We start from the raw sequence: 17022 nt of genomic DNA on the forward strand, positions 1-17022 counted from the left end.
TACTATGTCAAAACTTAGCAAAATGTACATATTAAATATGCATGTCAGTTATACCCCAAAGGAAAATCTGTTTTTTAAAAAGATAAAAAGCAGAACAGATAGCCTGGAAGTGACTGAATGAAAGATCAGGAGCATGAAGGTTGTGGTCAGATAGGGGTCTACATGGTGACAACAGACCAGTAGATAAAGTAAGGAAGCCACACAGAGTGTGGGGATCAAGGGGTTTAGTGGGTAACTTGGTATAAAGAAAAAGGACTGGGAGAGAACAAAGGCATTAAAAAAAGGGCAAGTAAGCTAGAAATCAGAGGGCATGGCAGCAACAAGGAAGACAAGGTGGCACAGTCAAAGGAAAGAGGTTTCCACAGAGGAGGTAATAGATAATGCCTGGCATCAGCCTTGGAGAAAAAAAAATATATTATTTTTACCTGCATATCCCTGAGGAAGAGAAGAGCCTCAGAGAAAAGCCAGGTTTCAGGGAGCCAAAGAGATGAATTCAAGAGGCTGAGGGAGTAGGGCTGTTGCTTATCCCAAGAGGATTTCTCGAGGGGAGATCCCAAAAAGGAGGAGGGGAAAGAGATGCAGAGCACTGATAATGAAAGCACTCCAAAAGGACCCTGAGAAGACAGCAACTGAGCTGAGGAGGCATTAAGTCCAGTCACCCCTGGTGGACATGGAGGCATGCAGGGACCCTGATTAAGCTCAGCCAGGCTCTGATGTCCCTCCAAAAGAGTCCTAGTATGAAGGGTACTGGGAGCCCGGGCTGCCTCAGAGTGAGCTATGATGTGGCCTGACTGTCAAACTCAAGGGCTGTCAAATTTAGACTCCTGAGGAGAGGTCAGAGTCCAGTGAACACTAAAAACTTTGAGAAACGAGGCTGCTCAAAGGTCGTGTTCATATCCCAGGTAATATGAGGCTGCTGGGTAGCCCAAGGCATAAAGCCAGGGTCACCCTTAAAAGGTCATAAACAAATCTGCAGTTTAGTTATGTATTTGGTGTTTGTTTTATGTATAAGAAAAATCTACCCGAGCAAATTAGATTCAATTATGACTCATATAAGACACACATGAAGTACTGTACATGTGTAAATTTTCCACTATTTGAGCCCACTCCTTTAAGTCCAAGGTTACTTATTTTTAACATTTTTAATATAAAACATCTCTACCATAAAATATATCCTTCCATTAATTAAGCAAACACTCACTGAATATAAGCACAGCACTGTACACTGAATGGGACAGGAAATCGGCTTTCAAGAGGCTTGTGAGTAGTAAACCCTCTTAAAGCAAACACACATATAAGTCCTGTAGTGATGACACATGGACACACAAAGGGGTACCACAGCCTGCCCTTGCACCAAATATCCCTGGTTTGCTAATGTGCCATTCTCTGTCATCTCCTCACTCCACGTCAATTCCATTATTTCACAGAGATAACACTTCAAGCAGCCACCTTTATTTGCCATGATTTACTGGCCTAAATATGACTTCAGAAAAAATTTGATAAGCAATTCTCTTCAATTTGTAATCAGTAATAAAAATTTACAAATAGTTGGGTAGTGGATAAGCATACAGCAGAGTTGATGAGAGTTGTGTCAGCCATTTCCCTAACCTTCTTACTCTCTAAAACATGACTTGAAGCAATATCTCTAAATGTCTGGAATAAAGAACCAGTATTCATTACACACTGCAAAACTTACAAAAATGCTTCCTCATTCAATGATTTATAGCAACAACACAGCCTTCAAAACCATAAACAAAGAAAAACTTTAGAACTATTTTTTTTTCCTTCTAAAAAGAGTTCTAAGAGAAATAGAACGTCTCTTTTTCCTGCAGTCCACACAAGATGATGTGATTAAGAAACAGACTCCAAACACTGTGGCAGTTGATGTTATGTTACTTTCTTCCTTCTCAGGATAAAATGTGATGATCCAGTAGGTCTGAGAGCTTTTAAGACATACAGAATATAGACACTGCTATTATTTTAAGCTTTTATGCTTAGTTACACTGCCATTTGTAGTGAGACAGAAAGCAAACTCAATCAGTGGTATGTAAACCAAGCTTTAAGTTTCTAAATATATTTCAGAGTACCTGTCCAAGACAGCACAGAAGATGGAGGTTGCACTTACCTCTTCCTGTGACCACATCAAAATTACAACTAAATTATAGAATTATCAGCCTGGGTAACCATCTGAAGACTAGCTGAACAGAAGTCTTATCATTAAGGATATACAGAAAAAGCCACATGGAGACTGGTAGGGAAGTAGAGGCACAAAATGGGCTGGCCCTGAACCCATGTGTAGCGGTTGAGAATCTGGAGGTATATCTCAGCTATGGAGGTCCCCCCTGAGGAACATCGTGTCTCAACCACATGGGAAGCTCCCTATCCCAAAGCACCAGTGCCAGGAAGAGGAAAATCTGGCAGTGAAATTCAGCAGGAATTCCACCTGCCCTGGTGAGAGGGAAGGGTGTTGGAAACCCAGGCATCCTCTTAAAAGGATAATGCACAAAATCTCACTCAAAGGAACTCACCCTGAGCTCTAGGTAAACGAGGGCAGCTGGGAGGGCACTTGAGGCATACATGGAGAGACTGAGTCATGTGGCTTTAATGAGAGGGCTAGGAGGCAGCTGCTGATGGTCCTGTGTTGAGCCCCTCTCTCTCATACCACCCACAGAAGCCATCTTTCCTGGGGAGAGTATGCTCCCCACACATCAGCCTCAGAAACTGCACTGGCCACACCCTGAGCAGCACCCAGCCTGGGCCTGCGTTGCAGCCGTTCTTAAAAAACTCTTAAAATATTCTGGGTAAGCTCAGGGCAGGCCTATTACACAGAAAAAGAAACTGAGTTGTGTGACTATAGGGCAAGGGCATTTTTCCATGTTCTTCCTACCAGTGCCACACTTCCTGTGTTGGGCCCAAAGTGCCTCCACAGAGCTTTAGCCTGGGGAGCTACACTAGCTCCACCTTGTCAACTCCCTGAGGCCTTACCCTACCCAGTTCACACACCACGGGTAGTCTCTGCAAGTGGTGACCAGCATGAGCCCACATTACAGTCTTTCTTAGATGGAGAACTCCAGGCAGACTCGGTGGCTGCTAGAGACACACAGGAGAGGCTGAAGTGTGCACCTTTAGTGCAAAGTCCATCTTCTTACAGACTGGATGAGCATCACCATTCCTGTGCTGGACCTTCCCTTGACACAGCCAAATCTTAATCCACTTTAGCCTGATAAACTGTACTGGCTCTACCCTGATGACACTCTGAGACCACACCCCAAGGCAAAGGTCCCCAGGTTCCAGGTAGCAGGTGGCTGGTAGCTGGCCTCAGACTGGCTCTGCTGCCTAGATATAATCTCTGCTGTTCTCAGGAGGGGGATAAGGGTAGAAAGGAGGGAAAAGGACCAGTCAAGGAACATGCACAAATGACCCGTGGACATGGACAACAGGGTGGGGGCTGACTGTGGAAGCAGGGGGTTGGGGGTTGGGCTGGGGCAAAGGAGGGGAAAGGGGGAAAAATTGGGACAACTCTAATAGAATAACAATAAAATATTTTTAAAAATAAAATAAAGCAAAATTAGCCATCAAACAAACGAAAAGAACCTGTATTGCTCTTACCTATTGATTCCCTGAGAACCTACCCCCAATGCTGTTTCAGTGGGAGAGACTTACAAGCACCCAGCAAGCAGCAGGAAGTCTGAGGGTGCCTTGGGACTTCTGCTGACCTGCCCAAGGTGCTGGTGACAGCCAGCCTCAGGACACAGCTCGGCCCCTCCAGCGCAACCCCAGGCCCAACACAGGCAGCAAGCAACTGTGAATCACTCTGTAGCTCCTAACATATAGCCCAGGGCCTGTCACAAGCAGCGGGTGACATTAATCTGCACTGGAGTCCTCCCCAAAAGGCCCAAGAACCAACACACCTCATGGCTGGCTTCAGACCACAACAAACTACAATCCAGTTAGTTCCATAAGCAGCATACCCAAAGGGAAGTCTTATAGGCATCAGACCCAGTTGAGGTGAATTCTGCTTCATGGGGGTCAGGCCTCACACAGCAGCTTGTACACTATGGCCATGGCCAAGCCTCATGTTACCAGGGAGGGACTCAAGTCAGGGCCCCAATCTTCTTTCACAGTTCTTGTACCACTTGCAAGAGACAAATTCAAGCAAGAGACAAACATGTATCATGAAAATGAGCTAACAAGTTTATTTATGAAACACACATGAGCACAAAGCTGCAAACAGGCACCCGGCTAGTCTGACCATGCCATGTATAGAGGATATAAAGTTGTTAGTAAGTTCTTCTATACACTTGAGCTGAGACTGTAAGTGGGCACTCGGCTAGCTAATCTGAGTGCACCAACTACAGGGGTTCAGGAATTATATACCTTAGTGGCCTTCTAGGTTCCCCTCCTTCTTCCCCTTCTAAACCTTGGGAATAATGTACCAGTACAAAGGCTTTCTTTTTCAGCTAGTAAAGGCTCTTTGTCTTAATGAAACTGCTGCAAAAGCTTCCTTTCCCAGCACAGAGTCTCAAGGACTCCCTTCTTCCTGTGCTATCTTTGCTTGTAATGTTCTGAATGCCCAGCAATCTTATTGGACCAGGCTCATGACTGCTGAGTCAACTAGTGAGCCATGTCTCCCTCCTCCTCCCTGCCTTAGTTTACTACCTCTCCTACCTAACATCCACAGCAAGCCAGCCTGAGGGTCAAACCTATACATGAACATGTAAACAGCAATCAAGACTCAACTGTTACAGAAGGGCTCATACTACCCACACAAAGGAAAATTCTGGGGTACCTGAATGAAATAATCAGGGAAACTATTGCAGTGGTCCCCACGGTTATCTACTGATAAGGCACCTGGCCAGCACTGGGAGAGTAGCAGATCTACCTAATACAAACAAACAAACAGAGAAAGGCAGCCAAAATGGGGTGACAAAAAACATGCCCCAAATGAAAGAAAAGGAGAAACCTCCACAAAGAAAGAACTAAATGAAATAGAGACAAACAATCTACCAGACAGAGTTCAAAACAATGATTATAAGGATGTTCAAGGTGTTCGAGGAACTTACTGAGAACTTTAACAGTAAAAAAGAAGTAAGGAATGAACAATACAATATTTGAAATGAAGTATACACTAGAAGGAATCAAAATCAGATCAGATAAAGCAGAGGAATCAAAATCAGATCAGATAAAGCAGAGGATCAAATCAGCAATTTGTAATACAAAGTCAGGGAACACCTAATTAGAGCTGAAAAAAAATTTTTTTTAAGACACTAGTTTAAGGAACCTCTGAGACAAAATCAAGCATAGCACCATCTACATAATAGGGGTGCTAGACAGAGAAGAGAGCAAATGATTGTGAACCTATTTAAAGAAATAACTGAAAACTTCCCTAACCTGCTGAATAAAAAAAGATACACAAGCCCAGGAAGCACAGAGAGGCCAAAAATGTGAACCCAAAGAGGCCCCACACCAAAACACAAGGTAATTAAAATGGCAAAGATTAAAGACAAAAAGAGAATTTTAAAAGCAGCAAGAGAAAGACAGTTACCTACAACAGAACTTCCATAAGATTGTCAGTGGATTTCTCAACAGAAACTTTGCAGCAGAAGGGATTGCCATGAAATACTCAAAGAGATGCAAAGCAAGGACATACGCTAAGACTACTCTACCCTGCAAGGCTATCACTTAAAATTGAAGGAAACATAAAAAGCTTCCCATGCAAGAGAAATCTAAAGAAGTTCATCACAACCAATATAATAAGATATGTTAAAGGGACTTCAAAGAAGTAAAAAAAGAGGAACATTAATATGTATAATAAAAGAGCAATAAATACGTACCTATCAAGAATCACTTTAAATGTAAATGGCTTAAATGTTCCAAAAAAAAAAAAACATAGTATAACTAAATGAATAAAAAACAAGACCCATACACATGCTGTCTACAAAAGTCCCATTTTAGATCAAAAGACACACAGACTGAAAGTAGAAAAATGGAAAAAGATATTTCATGCAAATGGCAACAAAAAAAACTGAGGTAGCTATACTAATATAATTAAAAAATAGAATTTAAAACAAACACTATAATAGGGACAAAGAAGGGCATTGTATAATGATAAAGGGATCAATCCAATAAGGGGATATAAGCCTTGTAAACATTTATATACCCTACATTAAAAACACCTAATATATAAAACAAAGACAGGTGGATGTAAAGGGAGAGAGCAACAGTAATATAATCATTCATAGAAGGGGATTTAACACCCTATTGACATTAGTAGATAGGTCTTCTAGACAGAAAATAAACAACCACAACAAAAAAACCCCAGCAGGCTCAACTGGCACGAGACCAGTAGGATATAATTGGTATTTTCAGAGCATTTCACCCCAAATAAGCAGAATATATATTCTTTTCAAGTGCACATAGAAGAATTTCCAGGATAGACAACATGTGAGCTCCCTCAAAATGTCTCAACAAATTTTAGAAGCCTGAAATTATATGAAGCATCTTCTCTCACCACAATGGTATGAAGATAGAAATCAATTACAAAAAAAGAAAAAACAATGAAGACCTACAAACATACAAACACATAGAGGCTAAATAACATTCTACTAAGCAAGGAAAGAGATCAAGAAAGAAATAAAAAATACCTTGAGACAAATGAAAATAAAACCACAACAACCGAAAAGTCTATGGAACACACCAAAAGCAGTGGTGAGAGGGAAATTCATAGATGACAGCCCACCCTCAAAAAAAAAAAAAAAATCACAAATATCCTGAAGGAACTGGCAAAAGAACGAACAAAACCCAAAGTGAGTACAAGGAAGGAAATAATAAAGATCTAAAAGAACAATAAAATAGATTAATAAAACCAAAAGCTGGTCCTTTAAAAGATGGACAAACCTTTAACAAGATTCATCAAGAAAGAAATAAAAGAAGGCAGAAATAAAATCAGAAATGAGGGAGAAGTGGAAAATGACAACACAGAAATACAAAGGATTTTAAGAAAAATATGACAAACTATATACCAATATATTGGACAATCTAGAAGAAATAAATGTTTTCTTAGAAACATACAATCTTTGAAGACTGAGTCAAAAAGAAACAGAAAAATCTGAAGAGACCAATTACAACCAACAAAACTGAAGCAGTAGTAATAAAAAAAATCAAAATTCCACCCCCCAAAAGGTCCTGAACCGAATGGTTTCACAGGTGAATTTTAGCAAACATTCAAAGAAGAATTAACATCTTTCCTTCTCAAACTAGCCCAAAAACTTCAAGAGGAAGACACTAAAAAGAAAGAATATGATAGGCCAATATCTCTGATGATCATAAATGCAAAAATTCTCAACAAAATATCTGCAAACTGAATTCATCAATACATTAAAAAGATTATGCAAAATAATTAAAGGAGAGTTATTCCCAAGATGCAGAGTTGGTTCAATATCTGTAAGTCAATTAACATGATATACTACATCTGATCATATCATTAGATGCAGAAAAAGCATCTGAGAAAATCCAGCACCAACTTATAGTAAAAACTCTCAGCAAAGAGAGGAGAGGAAACATACCTCAACATAATGAAGACTATATATGACAAACCCACAGCTAACATCAGACTCAATGGGGAAAAACTAAAAGGATTTCCCTTAAGATAAGGAATAAGATGGGGATGTTCACTTTTATGAACTTTTTGGTATAACCAATACATACTACATAAACTAGATAAACAACACATTCTGCAATCCCAATCCAGGAGTTACTGTTCCTTGTAAAATGCTACAACAGGGTAAAAAGCTATCTATAGCAACAATTTTAGCAGTAACCATGTGGTACTTCATCCATGTGTTTGAAAGATTTGAAGACTGAGGCATTATAGTTAATGATTTAATCATTCAGTTAAATAGATGGATTTACTACATACACTTTAGGTTTTTTTATTTATTTTACTTTTTTTATTTCTTCATTGTTATTCAAGTACAGCTGTCTCCATTTTACCGCCACCACTTTTCCCTGCCCCACCCTCAGCTCGCACCTCGCACCCCTCACCTCCAACCCTTCCGCCTTCCCCACTTTGGCTTTGTCCATGGGTCTTCATATATGCTCCTTGATGACCCTTCCCCTTCTTTCCCCAGTTACCCATCTTCCCCCGTCTCCTCTGGTTACTCTCAGCTTGTTCTTTATTTCAATGTCACTAGTTATATTTTGCTTGCTTTTTGTTTTGCTGATTAGGTTCCACCTATAGGTGAGATCATATGGTATTTGTCTGGCTTTTTGCACTTAGCATAATGCTCTCCAGTTCCATTCATGCTGCTGTGAAAGACAGTGGCTCCTTCCTTCCTTCCTTCCTTCCTTCCTTCCTTCCTTCCTTCCTTCCTTCCTTCCTTCCTTCCCTTTCCTTTCCTTCCTTCCTTTCTTTCTGCTGTGTAATATTCCATTGTGTAAATGTACCATAGTTTTTTGGTCCACTCATTTACTGATGGGCATTTAGGTTGCTTCTAGCACTTCACTATTGTAAATTGTGCTGCTATGAACGCTGGGGTGCATAGGTTCTCTTGAATTGGTGTTTTGGGATTCTTAGCATATATTGCCAGCAGTAGAATTGCTGGGTCAAAAGGCAGTTAAATTTTTAGCTTTTTGAGGAAATCCCAAACTGTTTTCCACAGTGGCTGCACCAGTCTGCATTCCCACCAACAGTGTATTAGGGTTTGTTTTTCTTCACAACCTCATCAGCACTTGTTTGTTGATTTGTTAATGATGGCCATTCTGACTGGTGTGAAATGGTATCTCATTGTGGTTTTAATTTGCATTTCTCTGATGGCTAGTTATGCTGAGCATCCTTTCATATGTCTCTGGGCCCTCTGTATATCCTCCTTGGAGAAGTGTCCGTTCAGATCCTTTGCCCATTTTTTAATTGGATTGTTTGTCCTCCTGGAGTGGAATCGTATGAGTTTGTAATATATTTTGGATTTCAAACCCTTGCCTGAGGTATCATTGGCAAATATATTTTCCTGTAAAGTTGGTTTGCTTTTCATTTTGCTGATATTTTCTTTAGCCATGCAGAATCTTCTTATTTTGATAAAGTCGCATTTGTTTACTCTTTCTTTTATGTCCCTTGCTCTAGGTGAAAATATTGGTGAAAATATTGCTGCATGGAATATCTGGGATTTTCCTGTGTTCTCCTCTAGGACTTTTATGGTGTTGCAACTTTTATTTAAGTCTTTTATCCATTTTGAGTTTATTTTTGTGTATCATGCAAGTTGGTGGTTGAGTTTCTTTCTTTCTTTTTTTTTTTTTGCATGTAGTTGTCCAGCTCTCCCAACACCATTTGTTGAAGAAGTTATTTTTACTCCATTTTATGCTTCCGCCCCCTTTGTCGAGTATTAATAGACCGTAGAGATATGGGTTTATTTCTGAGCTCTCTATTCTCTTCCATTAATCTATGTGTCTGTTCTTCTGCCAGTACCACACTGTTTTGATTAAAGTGGTTTTGTAATAAATATAGTTTGATGTCAGGTATTGTAATACCTCCTACTTTGTTCTTCTTTCTCAAAATTGCTGCTACAATTCAGAATCATTTATGGTTATTTGTAAAGTTTTGAAATATTTGTCCTATATCTGTGAAATATGTTATTGGTATTTCAATAGGGATTGCATTGAATCTATACATTGCTTTGGCTAGTATGGACATTTTGATGATGTTAATTCTTCCAATCTACGAACACGGTATATGCTTCTATTTGTTTGTGTCTTCCTTAATTTCTTTCTTCAGTATTGTATAGTTATCTGCATACAAGTCTTTTAGTTCCTTGGTTAGGTTTATTTCTAGGTACTTTATTTTCCTTGTTGGTATAAGAAATGGGATTTTTTTTCTTTATTTCTGTTTCTGATATTTCATTGGTGTACAAAAATGCCTTCGATTTCTGAATATTGACTCTGTATTCTGCTGTTTTTGAGCCAAATTCACTTATTAGGTTGAGTAGTTTTTTGGTGGAGTCTATGGGGTTTTCCATGTACACTATCATGTCATCTGCAAATAATGACTCTTTTATTTCCTCCTTTCCAATTTGGATGCCTTTTCTTTCTTTCTTTCTTTCTTTTTTTTTTTTTTTTGTCTGATTGCTGTGGCTAGGACTTCCAATGCTATGTTGAACAGAAGTGGTGAAAGCAGACATCCTTGTCTTCTTGTTCCCAATCTTAGTGGGAAAGCTTTTAGTTTCTGCCCATTGAGTATGATGTTGGCTCTTATGTTTTTCATATGTGGCCTTTATTATGCTGAGGTATGCCCCCTCCACTCCCACTTTGCTGCGTGTTTTTATCATAAATGGGTGCTGTATCTTATCAAATGCTTTTTCCACATCTACTGATATGATTATGTGGTTTTTGTCTTTCCTTTTGTTTATGTGATGTATTGCATTTATTATTTGCGAATATTGAGCCATCCTTGCATCCCTAGGATAAATCCCAGTTGATTACAGTGGGTGATCTTTTTAATGTATTACTGGATGCGGTTTGCTAATAATTCGTTGAGGATTTTAGCGTCTATGTTCATCAGTGATACTGGCCAGTAGTTTTCTTTCTTTGCTGTGTCTTTATCTGCTTTTCGGATTAGGATGACACTGGTCTCATAAAGAGAGTTTGGGAGTCTTCCCTCTTCTTGGTTTTTTGGAACAGTCTGAGAAGGACAGGGGTTAGCTCTTCCATAAATGTTTTGTAAAATTCTCCTGCAGTATCGTCCAGTCCAGGGCTTTTGTGTGCCAAGGGTCTTTTGATTACTCGTTCAATTTCACCAGCTGTTATCAGTCTGTTCAGGCTTTCTGCTTCTTCTTCATTCAGTTTTGGAAGGTTATATTTTTCAAGAATACTCTCTATACATTGATAACATATAACTTCAAATAATTCAGTTTATGTAAGGATCAGTTATATTTTTCACACAAATAACCCTAAATTAAAATTAACATTCTGAATTTTGAAATATGCACTGAATATGCCCTCTTCTTTCAGGTTTCATGTCTTTTACATACCGATTTTCCACCCAGAAAGCCCTTTCCACACTTTTCACACTCATCTTTCAAAGCTCAGATTAAAGTTACCAGTCTTGAAGTGTTCCTCAATTCCTCTGAATATAATTATTCAGTTTTCTTGTTTGCTACCATAACACTTCTTTCATAGTGACAGTTATACTGTAATAATTTTTTTCTCATCTAACCCCCAGTACGTAATTGGGTTGTACAATACAAGGATAGTGAGATAGTCTTTGATTTTGCCCCAGAACTTTGCACACCTGAATGTCTCTCCCTGAATAAATATTTGAATGAATGAATGAACAGTTAAGATTCCATTATAAGGCCATGCTCTCCTCAAAATTCAGTCATCTAATAAAGAAAAATTACAGAAAATGTCAGTATTCTGAGATTAAAGAACTAAACCAGACACTCTTTATATAGAAATTAGAACCACAAACTACCATATTTTGCCATGTATAATGCACACCAACATTTTTTGGCCCAAATTTTTAGGAAAAAAATCTTTTGTTTTAATTTTTAATTCAATTATTTATGTATTTATATTTAGATGCTTGTTTTTGTATTATGAAGGAGTTTTAGCATTTATTTTTTAACATATTATGGTACCAGAAATTTTATGTAACTAATAATTACAAAACACAAAAACAGATACAAGGTATTTCAGGTACTACCTGTGTAGAATGCACATCCTTATCTGTCCCTCAAAAATCTGGGCAAAAACATGTGCATTATACACAGCAAAATATGGTATTCCAATTGTGCTGTTTATATTAATTTGAGTTGAAATGCTGCCGAATGTCAAGAGCTGGACAGAAAAGGCAGCTGTGGTAACTTGCTCTAGTTCAAGTTCCCTCTTGCTGCCATATCCTACAGCATTCAAACAGAAGGATTTTAAATCAATGATTAAGGCTTGAACAAGGTATTTTTGTAAGTAAAAATATAAAATTAAGAAAAATTCTAGAGATCAGTATTTCTCAAACTTTTTTGCATAAGAACCTCTGGGGCTCTGGTTAAAAATGCAAACTAATTTGGTAGGTGTGGCTGAGAACTGAAATTCTGCATTTTTTAACAAGCTCTCTGTTGAGGATGCTGCTGCTGCTGGTCTACAAACCACACTTCAGCATAGACAAACAGTATATTTCCTTCAAAGTCCAGACTGGCCTTGTATCAGTTTTAACTAGCATATCCTTGTTAATATTCCCTTGCTGTAACCTATCTTGATGGTGTTAATCATGTAAAACATTACTGAAAATTCGATTTGAAGAAATCTGTATTACTTGAAAAATATTTATTTTTTCTTACCTATACTCTGGTAATGCCATCGAAAGAAAATGCGTTCGGGTAGAAACTGCAGTATTTTCTAGAAAACAAAAAAATTCATAAGAAAATAAACTGTTAATGAAATTATACGTTTCCATGATAGGTCCATAGTACTTGCCATATATGTTTCAGAAAAGAAAAGAAAAAATTATGTGCCATAACATAAATACTGTACTTTATCCTCTACCCCATGGGACAGTTTCTTTTACTTGCCCCATGCAAGCATCGTTGAATGTTTTAGAGATTCCTGTCCCATGTTTAATTCCCCCCTAATGAAAAACAAAAACAAAAAAGTAAAAGGCAAATGAAAATGTTATCTTAATTAAATCACTGCAATTGCTTAAATATCAAAAGAATAACTTCTCAAATGCCATGTTCCCCAGGTTTCTTGCTTTTTACCTTTCACTTCCCATTTCCATTATAACCATTGTTAGTCTCTGGACAAAAAACAGAGTTGGGAAGAAAGATGAACAAAAGAAGATAAGACCATAAACAATTCTGTGGAGTAATAAAAAGAAACTGGTGGCAAAAATTTCTTAAAATTAGTAATAGCTAAACATAAGTTTTAGGACTGTAGTTATGAATCCGCCCATTGGTACATACAATAAAGAACAAATTTATGATATACAAGAATATTTGGCTAATAAAAACAGCACCACCCCCCCAAAAACCCAAACCAATGAGGATGACTTTTTTTTTCACTCTAGGACAAGTTTTGGCAAGTTATCCTTGGGTATTATGATTCCTTCTACTTTATCTGCAATTACCTTTTTTTAAAAAAATGTAGAAATCCAAAACTGGACAAAATACATTTCTTGGTATTGATAATACTTTACTATGAAAATCCTACATCTAGGTTTATCTAGCCCAGAGGTTTTACAACCTTTTTCATCTCATGGTACACACAAACTAATTACTGAAATTCTGCAGCACATCAAAAAATGTATTTTTTGTTGATCTGACAAAAAAAATAGGTATAATTTTAATTCAGTCACACCGGATGGCTATGTTGTACTGTCTGTTGTCATTTTGTTTTTATTTGACAATGTATGGGAAAAGAGGTCAGTGCCCCTGACTAGTCAGGAATTGCATGTCTTAAAACTTCTTGTGGCATACCAGTTGAAAGTCATTGATCTATACCTAATATTCTAACATTCTGAAAGATTAAGGTAAAAAATTTGTATTCAGATCTCCTGATAAGTATATTTCCAAGCAGCTAATAAACTGCCTTCTGCATTCAAGCCAGATTGGGGTTTGGTTTGGTTCGTTTTGTCTTAACTTTCCAAGTGGGTCAGTAACAATACACATGTATTTACTTAATTTGTTCTCACTTGACAATAAAGTGATGCATAAGAACTTCTGGGAAAAGGCAAAGCAAGTAAACTTCCATCAAACATGACTTTAAACAGCACAAACTTTTCCCTCAGTCTGGATACTTTAACCATAGCCTTGCACAGAAGGCATGACCTGACCGTCCAGGTCTCACTACAATGTCACCTCCTCACAGAGGTCTTTTAACATTCTATCAAGAGGCCTCCTTCCTGTAACACCCAACTCATCCTTTCTAAATCAACTGTTCTATCTTCATAGTCCTCATCCCTAGGGAAAGGATCTTGGTTCACTCATTTCAAAGCAGCATTCCCTCTACCAGAGTATAAGCCACATGAAAACAATAGTATCTTCATCTTGTTCCCTGAAGTATCCCCAGCACCTGTGGTATGACTGGCACACTGTATGTGCTCAATAAATACTCATTAAAAGAATTCTGAATATTTTTAACTTGTGAAACTGTGAATTTTATAGTCAAGCCCAATCTTTGTTATGGTCCTATGTTCACGTTAACTAAAATATACTTTTTCTTTCTTTAAATATCATTGTCCTAAAAATATTTACATTAAAATGTGTGGGCATAGTTTTAACCCTTAGGAAAGAAAGCCTGAACAAAAAAATTTTAAAAACTAATTTTTCATTTTGATAAATAAAAGTATTAAAATATAAATGTACTTATTTATTATAAATTCTTCAAACTATACATCCTACACAGATAACAATGCTGTACAAACTATATCGAAGATTATTTCTGACTATGTATATTAAAAGCAGGATATAGCTGATAACATGCTGAAAATCACTGCAGTGAATGTTCTCCTGTATTTCCTTTACAGACTTCCCCAAGAACATGTTGGTTTGTTATTATTTAAGCCACTTCTCTAAAAAAAAAAAAAAACCTTTTATCTTATTTTCTATGTGATAATGCTGACATATACTCACTAATATACAGATATACACAATGTATTCACATGTATCAAATCCTATTGAATGAAAAATAGCTACACACAAGACACCAAACCTGGCATTTGCAATAAAATAAATGTGAATGAAGTACTTAGTTTTTACTTCTAAGGGTTTCATGATTAGTGAGCAAGAAGGACAGTAAAGAAATTACTGGGTTGGCCAAAAACATCGTTTTTTCCCATAAGATGGCTCTAGTACTGCTCAGTTGTCTTTAACGTCATTTGAAACAATTTTGTTAGATTCTACTGTGATAGCTGTCATATTAGCATGCATTAAAAAAATATATATATCACTACCAGATTGTTTTGATTAGTGTGGCCTTGTAATATAGTTTGATGTCAGGTATTATAATCCCTCCTACTTTGTTCTTCTTTCTCAAAATTGCTGTGATTATTTAAGATCGTTTATGGTTCTATGTAAATTTTTGAAATGTTTGTTCTATGTCTGTGAAATATGCTGCTGGTATTTTAATAAGGATTGCGTTGAATTTATAAATTACTTTGGGTAGTATACTCTGTGGGTAGAAATGCAGACTGCTGAAGCCACTGTGGAAAACAGTTTGGGATTTCCTTAGAACACTAAAAAAGGAATTGCCTTTTGACCCAGCAATTCTATAGCTAGGACCGTACCCCAAGAACAAAGACAAAGACAAAGAGAGAATCCTCAAGGCAGCAAGGGAGAAACAGGTAATAATATACAAGGGATTCCCCAATACGGCTAGCAGCTGACTTCTCAACAGAAACACTACAAGCCAGAAGGGAATGGAAAGAAATATTCCAAGTCATGAAAAGTAAAGGCCTACAACCAAGGCTGCTCTACCCAGCAAGGCTCTGAATTAAAATGGAAAATGAAATAAGGAGTTTCCCTGATAAAAGAAGGCGAAAAGAATACATCTCCACCAAACCAGCACTACAAGATATGCTAAAGGGACTGGTTTAAGAAGGTGAAGAAAAGGAATGAGAAAGAGAAAAAACACAGGTACAAAGGGAAAAAAATGAATAGGTTTCTATCAGTAGTTAACTCTCAATGTAAATGGACTAAATGCCCCAATCAAAAGACACAGCATACCTGAATGGATAAGAAAACATGACCCACACATATGCTGCCTACAAGAGACCCACCTCAGAACAAAGGACCTACACAGACTGAAAGTAAAGGAATGGAAAAAAAATATTCCAAGCAAATGGACAGAAAAAATAGCCTGGGTAGCAATTCTTATATCAGACAAAATAGATTCCAAAACAAAGACCAAAAAAGGAGACCCAGGAGGACACTTCATAATACTCAAAGGAAGAATCCATCAAGAAGACATAAACATTGTAAACTTATATGCACCCAACATAGGAGCACCCAAATATATAAGGAAAATCTTGGATGACTTCAAGAAAGATATAGACAGCAACACACTGATAGTGGGGATTTCAATACCCCACTGTCAAACATGGACAGATCTTCCAAACAAAACATCAACACGGATATGGTGGAGCTCAATGACGCATTAAATCAAATGGACTTAACTCACATATATAGAACCTTACATCCCAAAGAAGCAAAATACACATTCTTTTCAAATGGGTATGGAACTTTTTCAAAGATACACCACATGATAGGACACAAAGCAAGCCTCAGCAAATTCAGGAAAACTGAAATAATACCAAACTTTTTCTCGGACCACAAGGGCTTGAAACTGGAAATCAACCTCAAAGAGAAACCTCAAAAACTTGCAAACTCATGGAGACTGAACAGTAGACTATTAAACAATGAATTGGTCAACAGTTAGATAAGAGAAGAAGTCAAAAAATTTCTGGAAACAAATGAAAATGAAGAGACAACAGTCCAAAACCTATGGGACACAGCAAAGGCAGTCCTGAGAGGGAAGTTCATAGCAATACAGGGTTACCTAAAAAAGATAGAAATATTTCAAATAAATGACGTAAAAATACAACTTCAAGAACTGGAGAAACAAAAACAAATAAATGGCAGACTGGTGCAGCCATTGTACAAAGCAGTGTGGAATTTCCTCAAGAAGCTGAAAATGGAACTGCCTTATGATCCAGTGATTCCCCTGCTGGGACTATACACTAAGAACTCCAAAACGCCAATACAAAAGAACTTATGCACCCCAATGTTCATAGCAGCACAATTTACAATAGCCAAGTGTTGGAAGCAACCTGAATGCCCATCAGTAGATGATTGGATCCAAAAATTATGGTACATTTACACAATGGAATACTATGCAGCAGAAAGAAAAAAAGAACTACTAAACTTTGCAACAGCATGGATGGAACTCGAGAGCATTATGCTAAGCGAAATAAGCCAGGGGGCGAAAGACAAATACCATATGATCTCACCTATAAGGGGAACCTAACCAACAAAACAAACATGC

The 17022-nt window shown here is 37.7% G+C and overlaps 1 protein-coding gene across 4 annotated transcripts in view; it reads right to left on the reverse strand.

Moving 5' to 3' along the window:
- The window catches only part of RALGAPA2 (Ral GTPase activating protein catalytic subunit alpha 2), a 393192-nt gene that overhangs the window by 285509 nt on the left and 90661 nt on the right, over window positions 1-17022 (reverse strand). For all 4 annotated transcript variants that reach the window (XR_008529157.1, XR_008529156.1, XM_054574136.1 and 1 more), the window contains exon 4: window positions 12324-12381. Coding sequence is in view for 2 of the 4 variants with exons in the window: in XM_054574136.1 (XP_054430111.1) it covers window positions 12324-12381 (58 nt within the window). In the remaining 2 variants the exon portion in view is untranslated. The remainder of the gene's footprint in view (window positions 1-12323; window positions 12382-17022) is intronic.

The sequence above is a fragment of the Pteronotus mesoamericanus genome, unplaced genomic scaffold, assembly GCF_021234165.1.
Source record: "Pteronotus mesoamericanus isolate MK-2021 breed Mesoamerican mustached bat unplaced genomic scaffold, CSHL_Meso_final contig_25, whole genome shotgun sequence".
Lineage (NCBI taxonomy): Eukaryota > Metazoa > Chordata > Mammalia > Chiroptera > Mormoopidae > Pteronotus > Pteronotus mesoamericanus.